The 23,944-nt window shown below is 44.0% G+C and overlaps 1 protein-coding gene across 1 annotated transcript in view; it reads left to right on the top strand.

The window, feature by feature from the left end:
• Positions 1–23,743, top strand: part of TXNDC16 (thioredoxin domain containing 16) — a 196,347-nt gene extending 172,604 nt beyond the window's left edge. The window contains exons 19-22 of the mRNA XM_030215380.1: positions 1,062–1,222; positions 15,817–16,007; positions 22,382–22,853; positions 23,674–23,743. Of these exons, the coding sequence (XP_030071240.1) occupies positions 1,062–1,222; positions 15,817–16,007; positions 22,382–22,527 (498 nt within the window). The 3' untranslated portion in view covers positions 22,528–22,853; positions 23,674–23,743. The remainder of the gene's footprint in view (positions 1–1,061; positions 1,223–15,816; positions 16,008–22,381; positions 22,854–23,673) is intronic.
• The last annotated feature ends 201 nt before the right edge of the window (positions 23,744–23,944 follow it).

The raw sequence follows: 23,944 nt of genomic DNA, 5'->3' as shown, positions 1-23,944 counted from the left end.
GCCCATTTTATACCTGTGGGCTTCATAGCATTTAGCACGTGCTAAGCTTTAGTAAAAGGGCCCCTAAGTTTATAGAACAGCACCTAATTGCAGTTACACATGTAACTACAACTGAGTTCTAATTAACATCAATTAATGGCACTTGAGGGCTATGGAGTGGAAGAGTAGCCTTAGTGCAGCAGACTTTGATCCTGGTGAACTGGGCTCGATTCCCACTTCAGCTCCTTGTGACTCTGGACAAGTCACAAACCCTCCATTGCCCCCTTTGTAAACCTATTGAATGTAGTTGCAAAAACCACAGAAAGGTGGTATATAAAGTCCTATTCCCATTCCCCCCTTTCCCTTTATTGATATATAAGGTCAAATGGCGCCTAATTTAACAGTTAAGATAGGAGGGCAACTACAGTAGTTGGAAATTTGGGAGCACAACTTTATAGAATCTGGGGGCAAATGACTAAGCAAATCTTTTTTATGAGCAAATTACAAATACCAGTGTTTCATATTGGACACTTGTGCTTAGTGTCTTTAAGACATACTTCAAATACAACTTAGGTGCCAACATCACTGGGTGTGTTGTCAGTCATGTGGCGGATTGGGTGCCTTATATGTACAGCAGCCTACTGCTAATTTACACTTGGTATGTGGATGGGGGGGGGGGGCTAATTCCTCAGCATCTGAGCTAGGCTGTATGCTGTTATAAGCAGTGACCAATCACAACAGCCATTTTGGCCCCTCTCTGTACAAATCCTATTTCTTTATTCATAATCAGCTTTTCTTTCCTCTTCCCTTGTCTCCACGTTTGGTCAGTGGTCCTTTAATTGCCCAGCTTGAATTTAGGGGTGTAAGCAAGTTTTAACCCCTTCCTGCTTGTGTAATGGGTACTTGAGCAGGCTATCATTTCAGTGGCTTCAAAACAATGCAGAGGTTTTGACACATTGGCATACTGGGCTTTCAAAGTGTCCAGCCAGTGTTTAAGAACTGGGTAAAAATGGCAGAATTTTCAGATTTTTGTATTGTTTTTAACAACCTGATAATATTGTACTTCTTTACTATTTTTTTAGTCAGAAATCACAGTAGAAAACCTTCCTGCTTACTTAAGACTTCAGAAACCTTTACTAATTTTATTCTCCGATGGCAATATAAGGCATAGTGACCAAACTGTGATTTTGAAGTTGGTGAGAGATAAACATCTGGAGACATATGCTACTTGTTGGTTGAACCTGTAAGTATGCAGTGCATTTTCTCTAATCATAGAAAATAATCTACTAACCTTGATCCTTACTTCAAACTCAATCATCTTCTGTATGAAAATAAATGAATCATTACTGTAGTACAACTAACAGTACTAGACATCTAGATATATACGAGCATCCAGTATTGCAACTGCCATACCCACATAATTGAAAGTTTGACTAATGCAACATAAGTTTTAATCTGAGAAATATTCACTACCTTCCAAGTAGGCCTATGCAGTAAGGAATGAAAGGGCAGCCAGTGATTCGCCTATTAAAAAGAATAAAAAAAGTTTTTATTTGGTGGCGATATGTCTTGATCTTGACTAAGGTGAAAAAAAATCTTTACTGAATTATTCTTAATTGAATGAGGAAACAGCAATACCAAGTTAGGTCCTAAATAAAAACACATTAACTCAGCATGAGAATTCACATCACTTTTCTACTAATAGCAAAGTATTTTAAAACTAATTTGTCATTCTACTACATGTTTACCAATTTCAGGTTTAGAATTGTATGCAGTTTTAAAAAAAGCAAAAATCATGTTTCCTTATCATCATGCTAGACCAGTCCAGAATAGTGGGTTATGGACTCTTGGAGTCGAGGCAACAGTCTATGGAGGGTATGTAGCTTGGGTGCAGTTGCTGGATCCAGCGACTTCTAGTTTCATCAGAGGTAACCCTTTTGGAATCGGTGGCAGCTTTCTAGACCAATTCTGCTTTTAAGACTTGTTTAAGTAAGCTTCATTTTCAGGGTCAACTGCTTGTATGGAAAGATTTCAGTTAGTTTAAGGAATTGGGCAAGTCTAGACCCTAACACCTTCCAAAGACAGATCCCATTCTAGTAAGATGTTGGTCTGTGGTTCTCATGCTAGAGACTGGGGATCTCTAAGAAGGGTTCTCATTCCTCTGTGGGTAAGCAGAAGGGGCATTCCTTTCACGGGGCTAAGAGAGAGAGTGGTGCCTCTTTCTCTTCTCTGTCTGCTGCCCCAGAGGGTTCCCAAGGAAGGTCAGTGGGTCCTCTCCATGGTGATAAAAGTGTGGGGGGGAGGGGGCAGCCTTCATCTGTATCTTCTGGAGTGGACTTTTATCACCTCAAATCAGGGGGTCTTAGAAGTAATTCAGAATTGCTTTCAAGTTCGGTCATCCTGTCTCAAAGGCTTTTATGGTGACCCCATGCAGGTTGAATCTAGAGCATAGGGTGATGCAGGATACCTTCTGTTGTCTCCTTGACTTGGGCACCATTGAGTTTATTCCCTTTCAAGGCCAGGATTCCTAATATTTTATAATCCCAAAGAAAGGAGAAACCTTTCGGCCAATTGTAGATTGAAGAGAGTCAACGTTGCTCTTTGAGTTCACCATTTTCAGATGGAGACCTTCAGTAAAACCAGAGGAATTCCTGAATTTTCTTGATTTATTCAAAGCATATTTTCACCTTACTACAAGGGCAGCTTACAGGTGATATCTGAGATTTTATGTGCCATTGAAGCATTATCAGCTTAGAGCTCTGCCCTTCAGTTTGGCAACGGCTCCCAGAACATTCTTCAAGGTGATGGTGGTTGATTCCTTGGTTGAATTAAGTGGTATATAAGCAACGGAATATAATGGAATGGTGGTGACAGCAGTGTTCTTGAACAAAGAAGGGATTCAAGTTCACCCTTACTAATACGATTTGCTTATTCAAGCTGATTATGAGCAGGATTCTCGGGAGGCCATTGCTACAGTAGTCTCTTCCTGCAATGCCTTGGTTGGGTTGTAAACCTCACCAAGAGTCATTTAGTTCCCTCCAAGTACTTGAATATGAGGAGTGGCCTAGTGGTTAGAGTGGTGGACTTTGGTCCTGGGGAACTGGGTTCGATTCCCACTGCAGGCACAGGCAGCTCCTTGTGACTCTGGGCAAGTCACTTAACCCTCCATTGCCCCAGGTACAAATAAGTACCTAAGCCGCATTGAGCCTGCCATGAGTGGGAAAGCGCGGGGTAAAAATAAAAAAAAACCAATATCTTGTGGATCTACTTTAACACTCTCATAGGAGTGGTATTTCTCTTAAGAGGCATATACAAGATCTAGACCAATTAAGTGCCTTTTGTGCAGTGCAAGCGTCAACAGCATGGGGATTATCGTCAGCTTCTTGGTTCCATGGCAGTGATGGTCCGTGGTCATGAGCATACACGAGGCCACTCCAGTACAAATTATTATTGAAATAGTCTCCTCAATCTCAGAAGTTAGAGGCTCATCTTCCACTTTCAGTTGCTGTAAGGAGGCAGTTAGCTTGGTGGGCAAGTGTTAGACTTGCTGGGGCCCAGGGCAGAAATTAAGGAAGGCCCCTTGATCCACCCTCCCTGCTCCCTGATCTGTCCACCTGCCATTACTATCACGCATAAAACAACTTTAAATGACTTCTTCACACAAAAAAACACACAAACAGGCCTTCACCTAATACAGAACAAAGATTAGAAATTAGGATTAGAAATATATGAAGAAGAAAATTGAACTGGGAATCCCAAGAAGTTAAACTTATCAAATACTGCAACAGTGGAGAAATTAAAACAGAAATTTGCTTAATTTTATACTGAACACAATCAGTATTGTAGCCACGAGGGTGAGGGGCCTGGATCCCTGTATATTGGGCTGAGGCCCCCCCAATTTAGCTGACTTCGCCAGTCCGGTGACCAGAACTCTCCAACCGAGCATACATGGGGGGCAGCAGTAGGTCGGGGACATGTTGCCAGCTGAAGAGCTTGGAGAACCAGAGGAAGTGGTCTTTAGCTGGCAAGGCTTGGGATCCCTGTCAGCTCAAAAATGTATATTTTGCATTTGAGCAGGGGGCACGGGATACCAGGGGGAGGGCAGAGAGAAAATATGGTGGCCTGCCACTCCCACAATTACCTGCCTGGCTTCACCACTGAACACAATACAAAAACAACCGCAATTAACATACCCCCAGAGCTAACATATTTCAGTTAATAACATCAAAATAAAGCGCTTTTTTTCTAACTTTGTTGTCTAGACAGGTAAACGTGAATCAATTGTTTATTCTTTCAAAAAGTACTGAGACTAGGGGACACTTAATGAAGTTACATGGTAATACTTTTAAAACGAACAGGAGTAAATAATTTTTCACTCAATAAATAGTTAAGCTTTGGAACTCATTACCAGAGGATGTGGTGTCAGCGGTTAGCATATCTGGGTTTAAAAAAGGTTTGGATAAGTTCCTGGAGGAAATGTTCATAGTCTTCTACTGAGATAGAAATGGGGAAAGCCACCGCTGTCCCTGGTAATTGGTAGCATGCAATCTTGCTACTATTTGGGATTCTGCCAGATACTTGTGACCTGAATTAGTTACTGTTGGAAGATGGATACTGGGCTAGAATGACCACCGGTCTGCCCCAGTATAGCAATTCTTATGCTTTTATGTTGCCTTTATAAATATTTTGAGTATAAAAATTAAACATATAAATTTACCTACTGTATACGTTCTAAGGTACCAAGATTTAAACCTATGTAATCATGCAAGTATTATAAAAAATAGGGGTTTTTTCAGACCTTTATACTCTTGTAACCTATTGTCTTTCAATGCCGTGCCTTTCATCCTTTTATTTTGTTCATTTTGTTGTGTCTTCTCCTTATTTCTCTTTTTATTTTTTTTATTTGTAATTTTTTGCCAGTATGCATTTTACCAACAGTTCCTAATAATAATAAGGAAAAAAATAAGACATTTGTATAACTACAAAGTCACTTTTATCGTCCAAATATTTAGACCTACAGTGGTGGAAATAAGTATTTGATCCCTTGCTGATTTTGTAAGTTTGCCCACTGACAAAGACATGAGCAGCCCATAATTGAAGGGTAGGTTATTGGTAACAGTGAGAGATAGCACATCACAAATTAAATCCGGAAAATCACATTGTGGAAAGTATATGAATTTATTTGCATTCTGCAGAGGGAAATAAGTATTTAATCCCTCTGGCAAACAAGACCTAATACTTGGTGGCAAAACCCTTGTTGGCAAGCACAGCGGTCAGACGTCTTCTGTAGTTGATGATGAGGTTTGCACACATGTCAGGAGGAATTTTGGTCCACTCCTCTTTGCAGATCATCTCTAAATCATTAAGAGTTCTGGGCTGTCGCTTGGCAACTCGCAGCTTCAGCTCCCTCCATAAGTTTTCAATGGGATTAAGGTCTGGTGACTGGCTAGGCCACTCCATGACCCTAATGTGCTTCTTCCTGAGCCACTCCTTTGTTGCCTTGGCTGTATGTTTTGGGTCATTGTCGTGCTGGAAGACCCAGCCACGACCCATTTTTAAGGCCCTGGCGGAGGGAAGGAGGTTGTCACTCAGAATTGTACGGTACATGGCCCCATCCATTCTCCCATTGATGCGGTGAAGTAGTCCTGTGCCCTTAGCAGAGAAACACCCCCAAAACATAACATTTCCACCTCCATGCTTGACAGTGGGGACGGTGTTCTTTGGGTCATAGGCAGCATTTCTCTTCCTCCAAACACGGCGAGTTGAGTTCATGCCAAAGAGCTCAATTTTTGTCTCATCTGACCACAGCACCTTCTCCCAATCACTCTCGGCATCATCCAGGTGTTCACTGGCAAACTTCAGACGGGCCGTCACATGTGCCTTCCGGAGCAGGGGGACCTTGCGGGCACTGCAGGATTGCAATCCGTTATGTCGTAATGTGTTACCAATGGTTTTCGTGGTGACAGTGGTCCCAGCTGCCTTGAGATCATTGACAAGTTCCCCCCTTGTAGTTGTAGGCTGATTTCTAACCTTCCTCATGATCAAGGATACCCCACGAGGTGAGATTTTGCGTGGAGCCCCAGATCTTTGTCGATTGACAGTCATTTTGTACTTCTTCCATTTTCTTACTATGGCACCAACAGTTGTCTCCTTCTCGCCCAGCGTCTTACTGATGGTTTTGTAGCCCATTCCAGCCTTGTGCAGGTGTATGATCTTGTCCCTGACATCCTTAGACAGCTCCTTGCTCTTGGCCATTTTGTAGAGGTTAGAGTCTGACTGATTCACTGAGTCTGTGGACAGGTGTCTTTCATACAGGTGACCATTGCCGACAGCTGTCTGTCATGCAGGTAACGAGTTGATTTGGAGCATCTACCTGGTCTGTAGGGGCCAGATCTCTTACTGGTTGGTGGGGGATCAAATACTTATTTCCCTCTGCAGAATGCAAATAAATTCATATACTTTCCACAATGTGATTTTCCGGATTTAATTTGTGATGTGCTATCTCTCACTGTTACCAATAACCTACCCTTCAATTATGGGCTGCTCATGTCTTTGTCAGTGGGCAAACTTACAAAATCAGCAAGGGATCAAATACTTATTTCCACCACTGTATAAATAGTTAGCCCCCACCCCCCCCCCCACCATCTAACTGATAGTCTTTACATTATTAAATAAGAGAAATCAACTGTTTAACTTCCTTAGCAAAAAATCATTCCAACTGAACTGGATCAAAAAATGTATACGAGGAATCTGAATGTTTTATTAGGCACTTACAAGAAAACTTCAAAAAGAAAGTTGCATCTAGTGCAAACACTTGTGGCGTAAATTGCAAAAATTCTTTCCTGCAACACTATGGGACTCATATTCAAAGCAGTTAGACTTACAAAGTTCCATAAGTTACTACAGGCTGAATTTCGAAAGAGAAAAATGTCCAAAAAGTGTCATAAAACACCATTTGGACGGATTTCTTCTCAAAACGACTAAATCAATATTTTCAAAACCTATTTTGCAGACCTCTATCTATGCATTTTATACATTTATTCTGCAGTGCGCCCAAATCCAAGAGGGCATGTTGTAGGCGTTTCAAAGGCGGGATTATGGCATGCCTAACACCATAGGCACCGACTCTGTGAGTGCTTGAGCACCTCCAATATTTTAACCTGCCGGAAGTTCCCAGCCAGCCCGACCTGCCCGCCTTCGGCCTCAACAGTCCTCCATCCACTCCTCGCCTTCCTGCCACCCAGAATTTAAAACTCATCTTTCTTACCTTTGGTCCCAGCAGCAGCAGTGAAAGGCGAGCAGGCTCAGCGCTTCAGCCTTCCCTTCTCTCTCAGCTCTGGTCCCGCCCTTGCGGAAACAGGAAATGAGGGCTGGACCAGAGTTCAGAGAGAAGGGAAGGCTGAAGCTCCGAGCCTGCTCGCCTTTCACTGCTGCCGCTGGGACCGAGGTAAGAAAGATGAGTTTTAAATTCTGGGCGGCAGGAAGGCGGGACTGGACGGAGGACTATTATGGGAGAAGAGGTCGGGCTGGGGTTGGAACTGGCACTTGGAGGAGAGGGGGGAGGGGGCCTGGAACTCGGAGGAGAGGGAGAGGGGCCTGGAACTCGGAGGAGATGGGGAAGGGGAGGGGGGAAATGCACCCTATATTAAAAAAAAAAATTTTTCAGAGAGAAAGAAAGGGAGGGAACAAACTTTGGGGATGCTCTTAACTCTTCCAGAATGATAATCGGGTGCTCAATGAAAAAGAGGAGTTTAATAAAATGCATCCTGGAATAAAAAAGTCTTAAGTTCTGACTTGAAAACTGGTAAAGAGGTTTGATGTCGTTAGGTGGTGGGTAGGAGGTTCCAAAGCTGGGGATCTTGAACAGAGGAAATGGAGGCACGAGTATGCTTGTGAAGGATTTGTTTATAGGTTGGGACAATAAGTAAGTTGTGGTCCTGGGAATAGAGAGAACATGAAGGGACATATGGAAGTAGTAGACAGTAAAGATAGAGGTCCTTTTGAGTCCAGGGTTTTGAAAACCAGAAGACAAAGTTTATATATTATTCGATGAGTCACTGGATGCCAATAGGAATTCTTTAGCAGCGGCATAATATGGTCAAATTTGTTTTTGCTTTATGGATTAGCCAAATAGCAGTATTCTGTACAAGTTGTAAACGATGTACGTCATTAAGTAGAAGGCTTTTGTAGAGCGAATTACAGTATTCAATTTGTGATATGATGAGTGAGTGAACCAAGATAGAAAGAGCTGAAGGATGCAAGAGAGATTGAATAGAACGAATAAGTCTTAATCTGAAAAATGAACGCTTTACTACTATATGAGTTTGTCTTGTTGGGCAGACTGGATGGACCATGCAGGTCTTTTTCTGCCGTCATTTACTATGTTACTATATTACTATTTGTGTCTGGAAGTTAAGGAGTCATTTTACTAAGCTGCAGGAAAAAGGGCCCTGCGCTGGCAGCGGGGGCCATTTTTCCCATGTACCAGGGCCCTTTTCCCCATAGCCAATAAAACCCGGGAAAAAAATGGCACACGGTGGGGAGCCCTTACTGCCACCCATTGAGGTGGCGAGAAGGGCTCTGGCACTAACCCAGCAGTAAGCGGGCAGCGCGCGACTGTGCCCGATTACCACCAAGTAAAACCGAGAAATTGTACTAAAGTAAGTTGAGGAGAGAGGAAAATATTAAATAAAACAGGAGATAATATGGAACCCTGAGGGACACCAGATGTTGAAGAGTAAGAAAACCGAAAGGGTAACTCACTCTGAAAATTGTTCGTACACTTCCTAATACCTTTTCCCTTTCCCATAATAACAACAATCAAGAATTAGGCAAACAATATCTTATACAAGAGAGAGATTAGATATTCTCTTTGTATATATACTTTATTTAAACCGTAAGCAGCAATAAACCCAAGTGCAAGTAAAAAGAATATGATATCAAACCCTGACAACAAGGGGCAATGTTACATAAAATCCCTATACCATAAATATATGGGCCAGACCCTGAAGCAGATTTCGAAACATGGCCCATGTCAGCGGAGGGTCCAGTTGTTTAAGATAAGTGCATTGTGCATTACAAATGCCATTAAGTTATGATTATGGCATATCAGTATTGAGTGATCTTTGGAGAGTTTTATATAAAATTAAAAATACATAAAAAAATTTATTTAAAAATTGAAAAGTTTTTTTCAATAAATAGTTTAACTTGCCTGAATTTAGAGAACAGATGACGAGTTGAGCAAATCTTAGCTGGAAAGCCCATGTGAAATGAGTTGCTACTGATGGTTCTCTGGTGAGTTTTGAATGAGTGAATTGAACATTTTTATAGCATTGGGATTCTATTGTAAATTACTTGCAGGCTTATTTTCGAAAGAGAAGGGCACCCATCTTTTGACACAAATTGCAAGATGGGCGTCCTTCTCCCAGGGTTGCCCAAATTGGCATAATCGAAAGCCGATTTTTGGCATCCTCAACTGATTTCCGTCGCGGGGACAACCAAAGTTCACGGGGGCATGTTGGAAGCATAACAAAGGCGCGACTGGGGCGTGCTTAACACATGGGCATCCTCGGAAAAAAGAAGGGTGTCCCTGACGAGCACTTGGCCGACTTGGTCCATTTTTTCTTGCGACCAAACCTCAAAAGGTGCCCGAACTGACCAGATGACCACCAGAGGGAATCGGGGATGACCTCCCCTTACTCCCCCAGTGGTCACTAACCCCCTCTTACCCTAAAAAAAACTTTAAAAATATTTTTTGCCAGCCTCAAATGTCATACCCAGCTTCCTGACAGCAGTATGCAGGTCCCTGGAGCAGTTTTAGTGGGTGCAGTGCACTTCAGGCAGGCGGACCCAGGCCCATCCCCCCCTACCTGATACACTTGTGTGGTAAATATGAGCCCTTCAAAACCCACCACAAACCCACTGTACCCACATGTAGGTGCCCCCCTTCACCCCTTAGGACTGTGGTAGTGTTGTACAGTTGTGGGTAGTGGGTTTTGGGGGGCTGAGCACCCAAGGTAAGGGAGCTACGCACCTGGGAGCAATTTCTGAAGTCCACTGCAGTGCCCCCTAGGGTGCCTGGTTGATGTCCTGGCATGTCGGGGACCAGTGCACTACGAATGCTGGCTTTTCCCACGATCAACTGGCTTGGATTTGGTTGTTTCTGAGATGGGTGTCCTCAGTTTCCATTATCGCCGAAAACCGGGGACGACCATCTCTAAGGACAGCCATCTCTAAGGTCGACCTAAATGTTGAGATTTGTGCGTCCCCGACCGTATTATCGAAATGAAAGATGGACGCCCATCTTGTTTCAATAATACGAGTTTTCCTGCCCCTTCGCCGGGACATCCTGCGGGGACGTCCTCAGGAAAACATGGGCGCCCCGTTCAATTATGCCCCTCTTGGTTACCTTTGCTGTTGAAATTAATTTGTTCCTGCTGGTGGCAGCATCTCCAAACATATGACACTGTGCCCCAGCAGTGTCCTTTCTCATATTGCTGACTAATTCTGAGAAAAACACTCAAAATATTGATTCAAGTATCCCACATTTTGACTGCTTAGTCTAATTCACAGGAAAGATTTGGGAGTTAGTTTTAAGAAACGATAGCCACCATATAGACTGACAAAAAGCAGCTTCACATGTGTAAATTGGCAGTGCATATAAATAATTTTTAGAAAAGATGCTACTAACGCATACATGCGTCAGGTTGCAAAGATTGTAGGAAGTGGTTCTGGGCAGGGTTGAGCAGTCCATCAGAAGCATACATGTATTCCATATTTTAGAATGGAAATATACGTATGCCACTCTAACATTTACACCTGCTTCAAGACACATATAATCAGTGCTTTTTTTGTGCCGGTACGCACCAGTAAGGTGTACCGGCACCTTTTTTTAGGTCTGAAGTTGTGCTGGAGCCGGCTCTCCTCCCTCCCTCCCTCCCTCCCTCCCCCGAGCTAGCCTGGAGTCCCTCTGCGCCGCCAGATGACCCTTCTGCCACCCAACCCGGCCGGCACCTGACCCAGCATTTAAAAAAAATCTACAAGCGGCGGTGCGGTGCCTCGTGTCTGAGTAAAAGAAGAAAAAAATTGCTTTTTCGGCCGGCCTTCCCTCACTGTGTCCCGCCCTCTGATGTAACTTCCGCAAGGGTGGGACACAGTGAGGGATGGCCGGCCGACAAAGCAATTTTTTTCTTCTTTTACTCAGACTCGAGGCACCACTCCGCCGCTTCGTAGTTTTTTTTTTTTTAAATGCTGGGTCAGGTGCCGGCCGGGTCGGGTGGCAGAATAGGGTCGTCTGGCGGCAGGTGGGGACTGGGTCGGGGAGGGGGGGCTCAGACGGGAGGGGGGCTCAGATGGCTCAGGTGGCTGGAGGGAGGGGGAGCAGGGGAACGAGGAGAGTCGCTGGACATGGGTGGAGGGCAGGGGGGCGGGGGTGGGTTTGCTGGACATAGGTAGAGGGCAGGGGGGACAGGAGGGTCGCTGGACATGGGTGGATGGCAGGGGAGGGGGGTTTCTGGACATAGGTGGAGGGCAGGGGAGGGCAGAGGGGACAGGAGGGTCACTGGACATGGGTGGATGGAGGGGAGGGGGTTCTAGACATAGATGGATGGCAGTGGAGGGCGGGGGGGGGCAGGAGGGTCGCTGGACATGGGTGAATGGAGGGGAGGGGGTTTCTGGACATAGGTGGATGGCTGGGAGGACAGGAGGGTCGCTGGACATGGGTAGATGGAGGGGAGGGGGTTTCTGGACATAGGTGGATGGCAGGAAGGACAGGAGGGTCACTGGACATGGGTGGATGGCAGGGGAGGGGGGTTTCTGGACATAGATGATGGCAGGGGAGGGCAGGGGGGACAGGAGGGTCGCTGGACATGGATGGAGGGGAGGGGGTTTCTGGACATAGGTGAAGGGCAGGAAGGACAGGAGGGTCACTGGACATGGGTGGATGGAGAGGAGGGGGGTTCTGGACATAGATGGGTGGCAGTGGAGGGCAGGAGGGTCGCTGGGCATGGGTGAATGGAGGGGAGGGGTTTCTGGACATAGGTGGATGGCAGGGAGGACAGGAGGGTCGCTGGACATGGGTGGACGGCAGGGGAGGGGGTTTCTGGACATAGGTGGATGGCAGGGGGGACAGGAGGGTCGCTGGACATGGGTGGATGGAGGGGAGGGGGTTTCTGGACATAGGTGGATGGCAGGGGAGGGCAGGAAGGACAGGAGGGTTGCTGGACATGGGTGGATGGCAGGGGAGGGGAGTTTCTGGACATAGATGGATGGCAGGGGAGGGCAGGGGGGACAGGAGGGTCGCTGGACATGGATGGAGGGAGGGGAGGGGGTTTCTGGAAATAGGTGGAGGGCAGGAAGGACAGGAGGGTCACTGGACATGGGTGGATGGAGGGGAGGGGGGTTTCTGGACATAGATGGATGGCAGAGGGGACAGGAAGGTCGCTGGACATAGGTGGATGGCAGGGGAGGGCAGGGAGGACAGGAGGGTCGCTGGACATGGGTGGATGGAGGGGAGGGCAAGGGCAGAGGAGGGTTGCTTGCTGGACATGGGTGGATGGAGAGGAGGGTTGCTGGACATGGGTGGATGGAGGAGAGGGTAGGGAGAGAGAAGAAATGCTGGACATGGGTGGATGGAGGGCAGGGGAGAGGAGGGCTGCTAGACATGGGTGGATGGAGGTGAGAGAAGAAATGCTGGGCATGGATGGAGGGGAGGGAAGAGAGAGGAAGGAGATGAGATAAAAGGAAGAGAGGAGAAAAACTGCACATGGATGGAGAAAATAGGCAGAAGCTGGATCCACTGGACAGTCAAGTCTGCGGAGGACCCAGCTTTTACTTATGGATATAGAGCAAGAAATGAAGAAGAAAGGAGGAAAGTAAAGAAATAAATGGAAAGGAAGCCCTGGAAACGCAGTTAAGAGAACAGATAGCAGCAGATTCAGATACTGGGCCAGCATGATCAGAAAAAGAAAGTCACCAGACAACAAAGGTAGAAAAAAATCATTTTATTTTCATTTTAGTGTCTGGAATATGTCCAATTTGAGAATTTACATCTGCTGTATTATTTTGCACTGGGTATACTGGAGATATAACAGCTTACAGAAATTATTTATAATGAAAAAAATCGCATTATTTTTTTCTCCTATACTAGTATAATATTTTCAATGATGTCTGTTTATGTGCGCTATGGCTGGTATAAGGGGTGTGGCTAACGTGAGTGTGGCTATAATAGGGGTGGAGTCATATATAGTAACATAGTAGATGATGGCAGAAAAAGACCTGCACGGTCCATCCAGTCTGCCCAACAAGATAAACTCATATGCGCTACTTATTGTGTATACCTTACCTTGATGTGTACCTGTGACTCCACCCACAGTGAGTACCGGCACCTTTTTTTCTACAAAAAAGCACTGCTTATAATTCCCGGCTAACCTCTTGATTGGACTGGAACGTCAGTAGAGTGTTACAGAGTAGTTCCTTCTGGGCACCTACATGGAGGCATAAGTTCTAGAATTGCCCCCACAGACCTTAGCAATTCCAGTAAAATAAATAAATAATAAAAGAAAAGAAAAGAAAAAAATATATATATAGTGTGCGTGTGTGTGTGTGGCAGCAGTCAGCATTTTGTAGTCTTCCAGTTTTGTTCACAGAAGTTACCGTGAGTTTTATGCATTGGTTGATATTAAAAACAATTTAATTGACCAGAAACAGCTGAAAATTAGTGGTTAGCACCCAAATGAGAGTCAGCTATTATGGGAGTGTTCCGGGGACAGAGTCTGCACTTGGCTGGTTGAGTGCTGATGTTCAACACTTAACCGGGCAGGATAACTGTATAAATGGAACTGCTTAACACACAGTCCTGTCTTTATGTAGCAACCCATGGCCGCTTAAATTCTGAATATCAACTTAAGTGTCTGTGTGTTAGCTGGCCGCATAAACCGGATAGTCAGTCCCAAAGCCCGGACTTGACCCATCATTGAATATCTGGGAATAATACCGGCAGTGGTCAGCAAAATGCTCTTCATTGCCGGCTGACTATTGACCCTGCAATACATAATTTGCAGAAACAAAATCAGCCACCACAATAAATTTCAGCTTGTAAATTCACCATTTATTCAAAATCCAGGAGCTTCAGTCCTACTATCCTGTTCATGAAAATCATCTGGAAGAATTTAATTAGATTTGCAAATTAAATGGGATCTAGTGTGAATTTTACCTCCCTCTCTTTTAGCTCATGTCTTTTCAGTAGCCTTTGAAATCAGAAAAGATCCAGACTGCTTGGGTATTACTCCTGGACTACGAAGTATACTAAAACACTATGCAAATTTTGAATTAGCTGTAAAATAAGGTGTTCAGTTAATGGCAGGTAACTTCATGACTACAGTTTCAAATTGAGGTAACCGATTGTTGTAGGGCAGTGGTTCTCAACCTTTCATCTATATGTGACACACCGAACAATAAAATTCACAGCCGAAGAAAGCACACCTAAATATTTCATTATTAAATTATGTTTAGAATGAATTTGCACACACCATATCAAAAAGCTGTATTCAACACATCAATCCCAGATTTCTCATTTATCATACAACAAAACAAATATATATTCAAATTCTGGTGAAGCCTCAGTAATAGCAACACAAAATCCCTCCACTGCCAGAAACTGTGAAGCAACACATTACATTATTACATATATTCCGCGAGTATACCCAAATGGAGTTCATTGCGGATAACAGATTAAAAAAGCAGGCAGACCCTGCCAGCTTACACACAATATCAGATATAAAATCATTATTATACCATTGCATACAGAGAATCTACAAACCATTTAAAATAGAAATTTCTTAGAGAAATGGTTTCAAAGCTTTTTGAAAGACAAAATAATTTTCTATATTTCTCAACTAAAGAGAAATTGAGTTCCAGATAGCTGGTGCTTGGTATAAAAGACTAGCAGAGAATATAGACTTATGTGTCATCCCCCTAGGATTAGGAAAGTGAAGCTGGACATCACGAAGGCCTCTGTTTTTAACAGTGGTCTGGGCCCAGTTCACTAGATAAGAAGGAGCTAGCCCATGCAGAATCTTAAAAATCAAAGGGGGGGTTTGAGAAAGGAGAGTATCTGTTGTTAGAAACATTGTTTGTTTGTATTGCACTCACCTGCTGGTTGTATGAATAAAAATGATTTAAACATTTTAAAAAATTTTAACATACAAACTTTGAACTGGACACGTGCCTCTACTGGCTGCCAATGAAGCACCACCAACACAGGAGTCACTCTATCAAATTTATGGGCACAAAGAATCAAACAAGCTGCTGTGTTCTGAACTTTTTGCATTGTCTTTAGAAGATTCTTCTGACAGCCAGCATAAATACTATTACTATAGTCTAGGATAGACAGAAGTAAATTCTGAACAAAAATCTGCAAATATGCTACTCAAAAACTATAGCAAACAGACTTACAACATGTTCAGTTGGGGAAGGAGGCAGAAGTTATTATTGGGGATCGTAGGGAATCAGAAATAGGGACCCAGTTACAGGGATTTCAAGAACCTGATTCTCAAGATGATCTTCCCAGCTTGCAGGCAGTGATGGTAAAGGCAAACACAGGCTTGCTGTCTACACCAAATGTTTTGTGACACACCTCCCATCTCATGGGGACACACTGATGAGAATCACTGTTTTAGGGGGATAGATCGTTTTGACAAATAACCAGTGCTGCTGCTGTTCCATTTCATTTTCGGTATAAAATAGAACTTTAGGATCATCAGTAATAGATCTGATTTATTTCATTTCTGATCGTAGTAGGTTTTTAAGCATACTCATAATACTTTTTAAAATATTTAGGAAGAATACTCCAGTGGGCAGAGGAATCCTGAAGAGTTATTTTGGCTCTGTACCTCTCTTGCCACAGCTTGTTCTGGTAGATCTTCATTCCAAAGGCCAAGCATTTGCTTTTCCATCAGATCAAACTGTTACAGAAGCGAATGTTTTGCATTGGCTGAAGAAGATACAACTGGGTACCTGGAACCCCAGCAGTAAGTATCTGATGTTTGTAAAAATGTAATCATATAAATGTGATTTCCGTCAAGAAGCAGGATTGAGTTAGGCACACAAGTGGGTGATATCAGTTGATGGAACTGGTCTTTCTTTCTATATGCAGCACTCTCAGCTCCTCAGTTTTGTTTTCTACTTGTGACTGAACACAAAACGAAGTTCTCCCATGTTCATTGGTTTTGATGCTGTATTTTTGTAGTGTTTGTTTTACATTTCTCCTCAAAAAGATAATAAACTTTAGTGCCAAAATCTGCACTTCATCTTTGCTCAAAATGGGATAGAAAAATGTAGAACTTTGAAAGTCATGCAAAATGTCTCATACAATCAGAAGACCTGTGAGCATTGTACTCGAATGTCACCAAAAGCACAAAGAGACTGTCTCAACAGTCTAAGGGAGCATTTAGATGTAGAGAAGTTGCTCCTAGAAAAATCTTCCAGAAAGACCTTTTCTGTGCTGATCAGTCAGTAATCTTCCACGGAGAAGCCATTTGCCTCTAGGCAAAGTGACCTTAAGAGTCCAGTTTCCCAAAGAGCAGATGCCCTTGAGGTATCCGGGCTCACAGCACAGCCACTTCTAGAGTGCCTTCAGAAGCTTAAACAGAGGCTGCTTGCATCAACTCTAGTAAAAACACTGATGAAAAGCAAGCAGTCCAGTGCATAGTAACATAGTAAATGACGGCAGAAAAAGACCTGCAAGGTCCATCCAGTCTGCCCAACAGGACAAACTCATATGTGCTACTTTTTGCATATACCCTACTTTGATTTGTACCTGTCCTCTTCAGGGCACAGACCGTATAAGTCTGCCCAGCACTATCCCCGCCTCCCAACCACCAGCCCCGCCTCCCACCACTGGCTCTGGCACAGACCGTATAAGTCTGGCCAGCACTATCCTCGCCTCCCACCACCGGCTGGCTCTGCCACCCAATCTCGGCTAAGCTCCTTAGGATCCATTCCTTCTGAACAGGATTCCTTTATGTTTATCCCACGCGTGTTTGAATTCTGTTACCGTTTTCATTTCCACCACCTCCCACGGGAGGGCATTCCAAGCATCCACTACTCTCTCCGTGAAAAAATACTTCCTGACATTTTTCTTGAGTCTGCCCCCCTTCAATCTCATTTCATGTCCTCTCGTTCTACCGCCTTCGCACCTCCGGAAAAGGTTCGTTTGGGGATTAATACTTTTCAAATATTTGAACGTCTGTATCATATCACCCCTGTTTCTCCTTTCTTCCAGAGTATACATGTTCAGGTCATCAAGTTTCTCCTCATACGTCTTGTAACGCAAATCCCATACCATTCTCGTAGCTTTTCTTTGCACTGCTTCAATTCTTTTTACATCCTTCGCAAGGTACGGCCTCCAAAACTGAACACAATACTCTAGGTGGGGCCTCACCAACGACTTATACAGGGGCATCAACACCTCCTTTCTTCTGCTGGTTACACCTCTCTCTATACAGCCTAACAACCTTCTAGCTACGGCCACGGCCTTGTCAAACTGTTTTGTCGCCTTCAGATCCTCAGATACTATCACCCCAAGATCCCTCTCCCCGTCCGTACCTATCAGATTCTCCCCGCCTAACACATACATCTCCCGAGGGTTTCTATTCCCTAAGTGCATTACTTTGCATTTCTTCGCATTGAATTTTAATTGCCAAACCTTAGACCATTCTTCTAGCTTCCTCAGATCCTTTTTCATGTTTTCCACTCCCTCCCGGGTGTCCACTCTGTTGCAGATCTTAGTATCATCCGCAAATAGGCAAACTTTACCTTCTAACCCTTCGGCAATGTCACTCACAAATATATTGAACAGAATCGGCCCCAGCACCGATCCCTGAGGCACACCACTACTCACCTTTCCCTCCTCCGAGCGAATTCCATTCACCCACCACCCACTGGCTTCTGTCCGTCAACCAGTTCCTAATCCAGTTCACCACTTCGGGTCCTATCTTCAGCCCTTCCAGTTTATTTAAGAGCCTCCTGTGGGGAACTATGTCAAAAGCTTTGCTGAAATCTAAGTAGGTTACGTCCATAACTTGTCCCTGATTCAATTCTCCTGTCACCCAATCAAAGAACTCAATGAGATTCGTTTGGCACGATTTCCCTTTGGTAAAACCATGTTGTCTCGGATCTTGCAACTTATTGGCTTCCAGGAAATTCACTATCCTTTCCTTCAGCATCGCTTCCATTACTTTTCCAATAATCGAAGTGAGAAGCTGTTAGAACGCACTCCTTGTGCAGGAACATCAGCGCAATGCCAGTACTTCTGCTCTTGAGCCACCTGATACTGTAAAAGACCTGTTTCGTGCACACCATCCTACCACTATCATTTGCAAAACAGCTTAGAAACACAAAAACATGACAGAAGATAAAGGCCAAATTTCCCATCCAGTCTGCCCATCCACAGCATCCACTATCCTCCTCCTCTCCCTAAGCAGTCCCACATGCCTGTCCCACGCTTTCTTGAATTAAGATACAGTCCTTGTCTCCACCTCCTCCACCAGGAGGCTATTCCATGCATCCACCATCCTTTCCATAAAAACGTATTTTCTTAAATTACTCCTGAGCCCTATAACCTCTTAATTTCATCTTATGCCTTCTCATTCCGGATCCTTCTTTTGAAAAAGGCTCATCTCCTGTAGATTAATGCCATGGAAATATTTAAACATCTCTTTCATATCCCATCTCTGCCACCTTTCTTCCAGAGGAAACATATTGAGGTCTATAAGTCTGTCTTCATACACACTGACCAATTTTGTAGCTGCTCACTGGACCGACTCTATCCTGTTTATATCTTTTCATAGGTGCGGTCTCCAGAATTGTATACAGTATTCTAAATGGGGTCTCACCAGAGACTTTTACAAGGGCACTATCGCTTCTTTTTTTCCTACTGGCCATTTCTCTCCCTATGCACCTGAGCATCCTTCTGGTTTTGACTTGTCACCTTTTCTACCTTAAGATGATCAGATACAATCACCCCAAGTTCTGCTCTTCTTTCATACCCAGTACTTATACTATACTATTCCTTTGGATCTTTTTAGCCCAGGTGCATGACCATGCACTTTTTAGCAATAAATCTTGGTTGCCAATTTCTGGACCATTCTTCAAACTTTGCTAGATCCTTCCTCATGCTATCCACACCTTCTGGGGTGTCTAACCTATTACAGAGTTTGATATCATCCGCAGAGACAAACCTTACCAAACAGTTTATCCGCAATATCACTCACAGATCCCTGCGGCACACCACAGATAGGCCTGTTGGAATAAGATATATGCAAACTTGTTTCTGCATCTTATCCTGTGTAAGTTACAGAAGTAATAATTGAGCATTGACAAACAAAGCTCTAAAAAAATTGTGTCCTCTCTGTAGTTAATTCTCCCCCACCTACCCCCTACCCTACGCATCCCACACCAAATACCATGGCAATTCCATGGATGTGGCCGTTTCTTTATGCTTACTTTCCAATTCCGCTAATACATTTCCTGTAAGCTCTATTACTTCCTTATTCTCCTCAACATACCCTTAGATCCAGTCAACAACATTTATGTACTGTTCCCACATGCAAGCAAATACACCATGAGTGAATCAGGTAAAGGATTTTTAGTGTTGTAGTCCCTGATATGAGGAACACTCTACCCATGTTTATGAGGTTACAGGAGTCCTTACTGTAACCACTTCCCTCTAAGTGCAGCCAAGGATAGAACAATCTCCTCCAGCCACAGGCTCCCGGTACAGTCAAGAAATAAATGTCCACCAGCAACTTCAATCTTAAGGACTTTATTCCATGCAGGTTTCTAGTAGACCTGATACACAGTTCCAACAGCAACATTCACCTTCAATCTTAAGCACATATAAGCCACCTGAAAGTGTGTGGCAAATAGTCCCCTTTAAGCAGTAGGCTATCAGCACATACCAGGATTCAATACAGGCTCACAGTCAGCTCCAGTCTGGGCTCTTTATCCAGTGCACAATAAACAGTAGTTCATTCAGTTCATCATCACAGTTAAATCACAAAGCAGCAGTTTCTACCTTCTACTCTCTTTACCTTCAGGAGGGGTTCCATACTTTAGGGATTTCTCATACCCCAAGGGATTCCCCTTTATATCGACTTCACTGGTAGATTAAATTCTTTAGGGACCTCTATTACCCAAGGGTTCTCAGCCTGCAAATACTTTTGGGACTTTCTCACACCCAAGGGATTTCACCCTGCATCTGCTTCACTCTACCCTCTTCTCTCCTTCTGCTTCTCTCTTTCCTGGGACTCCTTTCCACCTGCCTAATCAATCCCTGGCTTCTGCTACCACAATCAATTATTCTCCTTCCATTAGCTTCCCCCACACCCATATCAGCTGAGTTAAGCATTAGACTAATGATGAGCTCCTGCACACAGGGTTTCCTATCTCTCTCTTTCACCCTAGTGGCAGCCAATCTACACGTCCTGCCAGCTTACACCCATGTCTTCCCCTGTTGCAGTTAGGAGTCCAGTCCCGGTTCTTCATCTCACCCCCTGGCTCCTTGCCTGCAATGCCTACTGGGACTTGTATTTCAGACTGAAACTGCCTTAACCCAACTATCCTGGATGTGACTCTATCACATTACCTAAGTTCAGAACTGAACTAAAGACCTTATTTTATGGGGAAGCATTTTCCTGAGTACTCTCTCCTCAATTGATAAAGGATAAAGTCGAGAGTCCTGCTGTTTGGGGAAGGGGTACTGGATGACACTTTACACTGTTTTCTTTTGACCTTGTTTTATTCTCTTTCCTATCCTAATGGAATTCTTTTCACTACTGATTTTAATTTATATGTATATGTAAACTGCTCAGACAGCCCATGATGGGCGGTATAGAGAAACTTGAAACTCATCTCTTCCCTACCCCTGCCCCTTCATGGGCACCATCTCCTGCCTTTTCTCTCCCCCTTTCCCCTCCTCTGCATGGATACCATCTCCATGGTCACCATTTCTTCCCTTCCTTCTCTCCTCCCCTCCATGGCGCCATCTTCCTTCTTTGCTTTTTCCATCCTATATTTCCAGCATCTGTCCCTCTGAATGCCTCCCCTCCCCCGGAGTCCACATCTCTCTCTCAGTTACCTCTTCTTCTGGGCATCTTTGCTTATCTTTCTGGCACTCCTGCACCCCTCCCCCGCACTGCATGTCCTCTCACTCTCAGGTCTATCTATCTGCTCGTCTCAGCCTTCCAAACTTGCCTTTAACCCAGCCATGCTGAAAGCATGCTGCTTCTGTCACCCACTCGAAGCATCTCTCTGTAGCGTCCCGCCCGGAAACAAGTTCTGTCAGAGGAGGCGGGACACTACAGAGAGAGGATTCAAGTGGGTGACAGAAGCAGCATGCTTTCAGCATGGCAGCGTTAAAGGCAAGTTCGGAGGGCTGAGACAAGCAAGTAGATAGACCTGAGAGTGAGAGGACATGGACTACGGGGGAGGGGTGCAGGAGGGTGTTCTTGACTATTTGAAGGAGTAAGGGGGTGGGGGTCATGCCTCAATCCCTTCAGTGGTCATTGAGTCACTTAGGGCACCTTTTTGTGACTTAGTCATGATTGAAACAGGTGTAGACCAGAACTTTTAACATTTAGCCCTAGATGATTTTGCTTTTGTTCCATTATAGCAGAAAAATGTCCAAAGTTTGGGAACGCCAAAATCCCACCCCCAACATGCCCCTTTGTGATTTGCATGCACTGCAGAGAAAACCATCTCAAATCCGAGTTTTGAAAATTGCAATTTGGATGTTTTCGGAGAAAAAAAAACGTCCCGCCATTTTTTAGACGTATTTCTCTTTTAGTATACCTAGGATGACATCACCCACTTCTGTGCCTTATCAAGCCTGCTGTCTATAGAAAATACCTATTACAGGTAAGCAATATTACTTTGTACTACCTGTGATTGGGATGCACTCAGAGGGGTTGATATTCAAAATGATTTAAATGGCTAGTAGAGGTTCCTGGCTGCTTAAATCGCCTATCTGGAGCTAACCATGGATGTTCAGTGGCACTTAACTGGACATTGCCGCTAAATATTCCCTCTGACTGCCCATGCTGAAAACGACTACTTTCTGGGCAGTGTGGAGGTGGAATTGGGGTGGAGACAGCATATGATGGGTGCTGTGGCCTGAATACATCATATTTTAAAATGCTCAGATCTTTCAAGTCACCAGAGGTTTATTGCCCTAGGTGTAGACTTAGTAGATCTGCTGTTGAACAAACCTCTGTATAATTATGCTTGGCTTATTGAGTTGTGCACATTTCTTAGGCTACCAAATGCATTGATAACTGTTTTGTGCCAAAAAATATTTGTAGTTTCCTATTCATTGTTTCTCAACATTAATCATTCACTATTCTAGCTGTTATAGCTGACCGTGACTGGAAGCCTCCTCTCCCTGATTACAACTTCCTAGGCACGATGGATGCTGCAGTTCCTCAATTTGCTGCCCAAAGAATTCCTGTTCACTTCAGATCAGATGTCGCAACTGATGAAAAACAGATATGAGAAAGAAATTGACTGAAAAAGCGGGAAAAGAAACGAAGAAAATGTACTATTCAGGAAAGTATTTACATGGGACCATCCTGAGCTTTCCAAGAACAAGGAAGTAGATGCTTAAAGGTCATATAGAATCAGGACAGTTAAAAACTAGAAGAGTGGCCAGATTCAGAGAATTAACTGCAAGCACAATCCGTTGAAGCATGCAATTAAAAACCCCAAATATTTTTTGTTAATACATGCTGTTGCAAGTCGACATTGTTGGGATAATTTTGCCTGTGTTGACTTTGACTAGCAGTGCTTACTTTCATGGATATTACATAATTGAAACATAAGTACATAAGTACATAAGTAGTGCCATACTGGGAAAGACCAAAGGTCCATCTAGCCCAGCATCCTGTCACCGACAGTGGCCAATCCAGGTCAAGGGCACCTGGCACGCTCCCCAAACGTAAAAACATTCCAGACAAGTTATACCTAAAAATGCGGAATTTTTCCAAGTCCATTTAATAGCGGTCTATGGACTTGTCCTTTAGGAATCTATCTAACCCCTTTTTAAACTCCGTCAAGCTAACCGCCCGTACCACGTTCTCCGGCAACGAATTCCAGAGTCTAATTACACGTTGGGTGAAGAAAAATTTTCTCCGATTCGTTTTAAATTTACCACACTGTAGCTTCAACTCATGCCCTCTAGTCCTAGTATTTTTGGATAGCGTGAACAGTCGCTTCACATCCACCCGATCCATGCCACTCATTATTTTATACACTTCTATCATATCTCCCCTCAGCCGTCTCTTCTCCAAGCTAAAAAGCCCTAGCCTTCTCAGCCTCTCTTCATAGGAAAGTCGTCCCATCCCCACTATCATTTTCGTCGCCCTTCGCTGTACCTTTTCCAATTCTACTATATCTTTTTTGAGATACGGAGACCAGTACTGAACACAATACTCCAGGTACGGTCGCACCATGGAGCGATACAACGGCATTATAACATCCGCACACCTGGACTCCATACCCTTCCTAATAACACCCAACATTCTATTCGCTTTCCTAGCCGCAGCAGCACACTGAGCAGAAGGTTTCAGCGTATCATCGACGACGACACCCAGATCCCTTTCTTGATCCGTAACTCCTAACGCGGAACCTTGCAAGACGTAGCAGGAGTATGGAAATCATCTGGTAGGGGACATCAAAATAAGATGTTAAACCTGGTATTCCTTATTGTCCAACTAGTGTGGGAGAAGGCAAACCCAATATAATATATATCAACCCAAATAAAGGAGTTTGACTCTTGTATATACTGATAGTATGGAGGTGTCCCTTTAAATTGGTGAAAAACAAATAGATTCACCCTTAAGACTATTGAATCTTAACAAAACGAACCTCAAATCTCCCAGCAAGGAACTCTGCAAAAATATTGTCAATCCCT

This window comes from Microcaecilia unicolor, chromosome 9 (assembly GCF_901765095.1).
Source record: "Microcaecilia unicolor chromosome 9, aMicUni1.1, whole genome shotgun sequence".
Classification (NCBI taxonomy): Eukaryota; Metazoa; Chordata; class Amphibia; order Gymnophiona; family Siphonopidae; genus Microcaecilia; species Microcaecilia unicolor.
The sequence above is the reverse complement of the archived record's forward strand: the minus strand, read 5'-3'. Positions and strand labels throughout refer to the sequence as shown.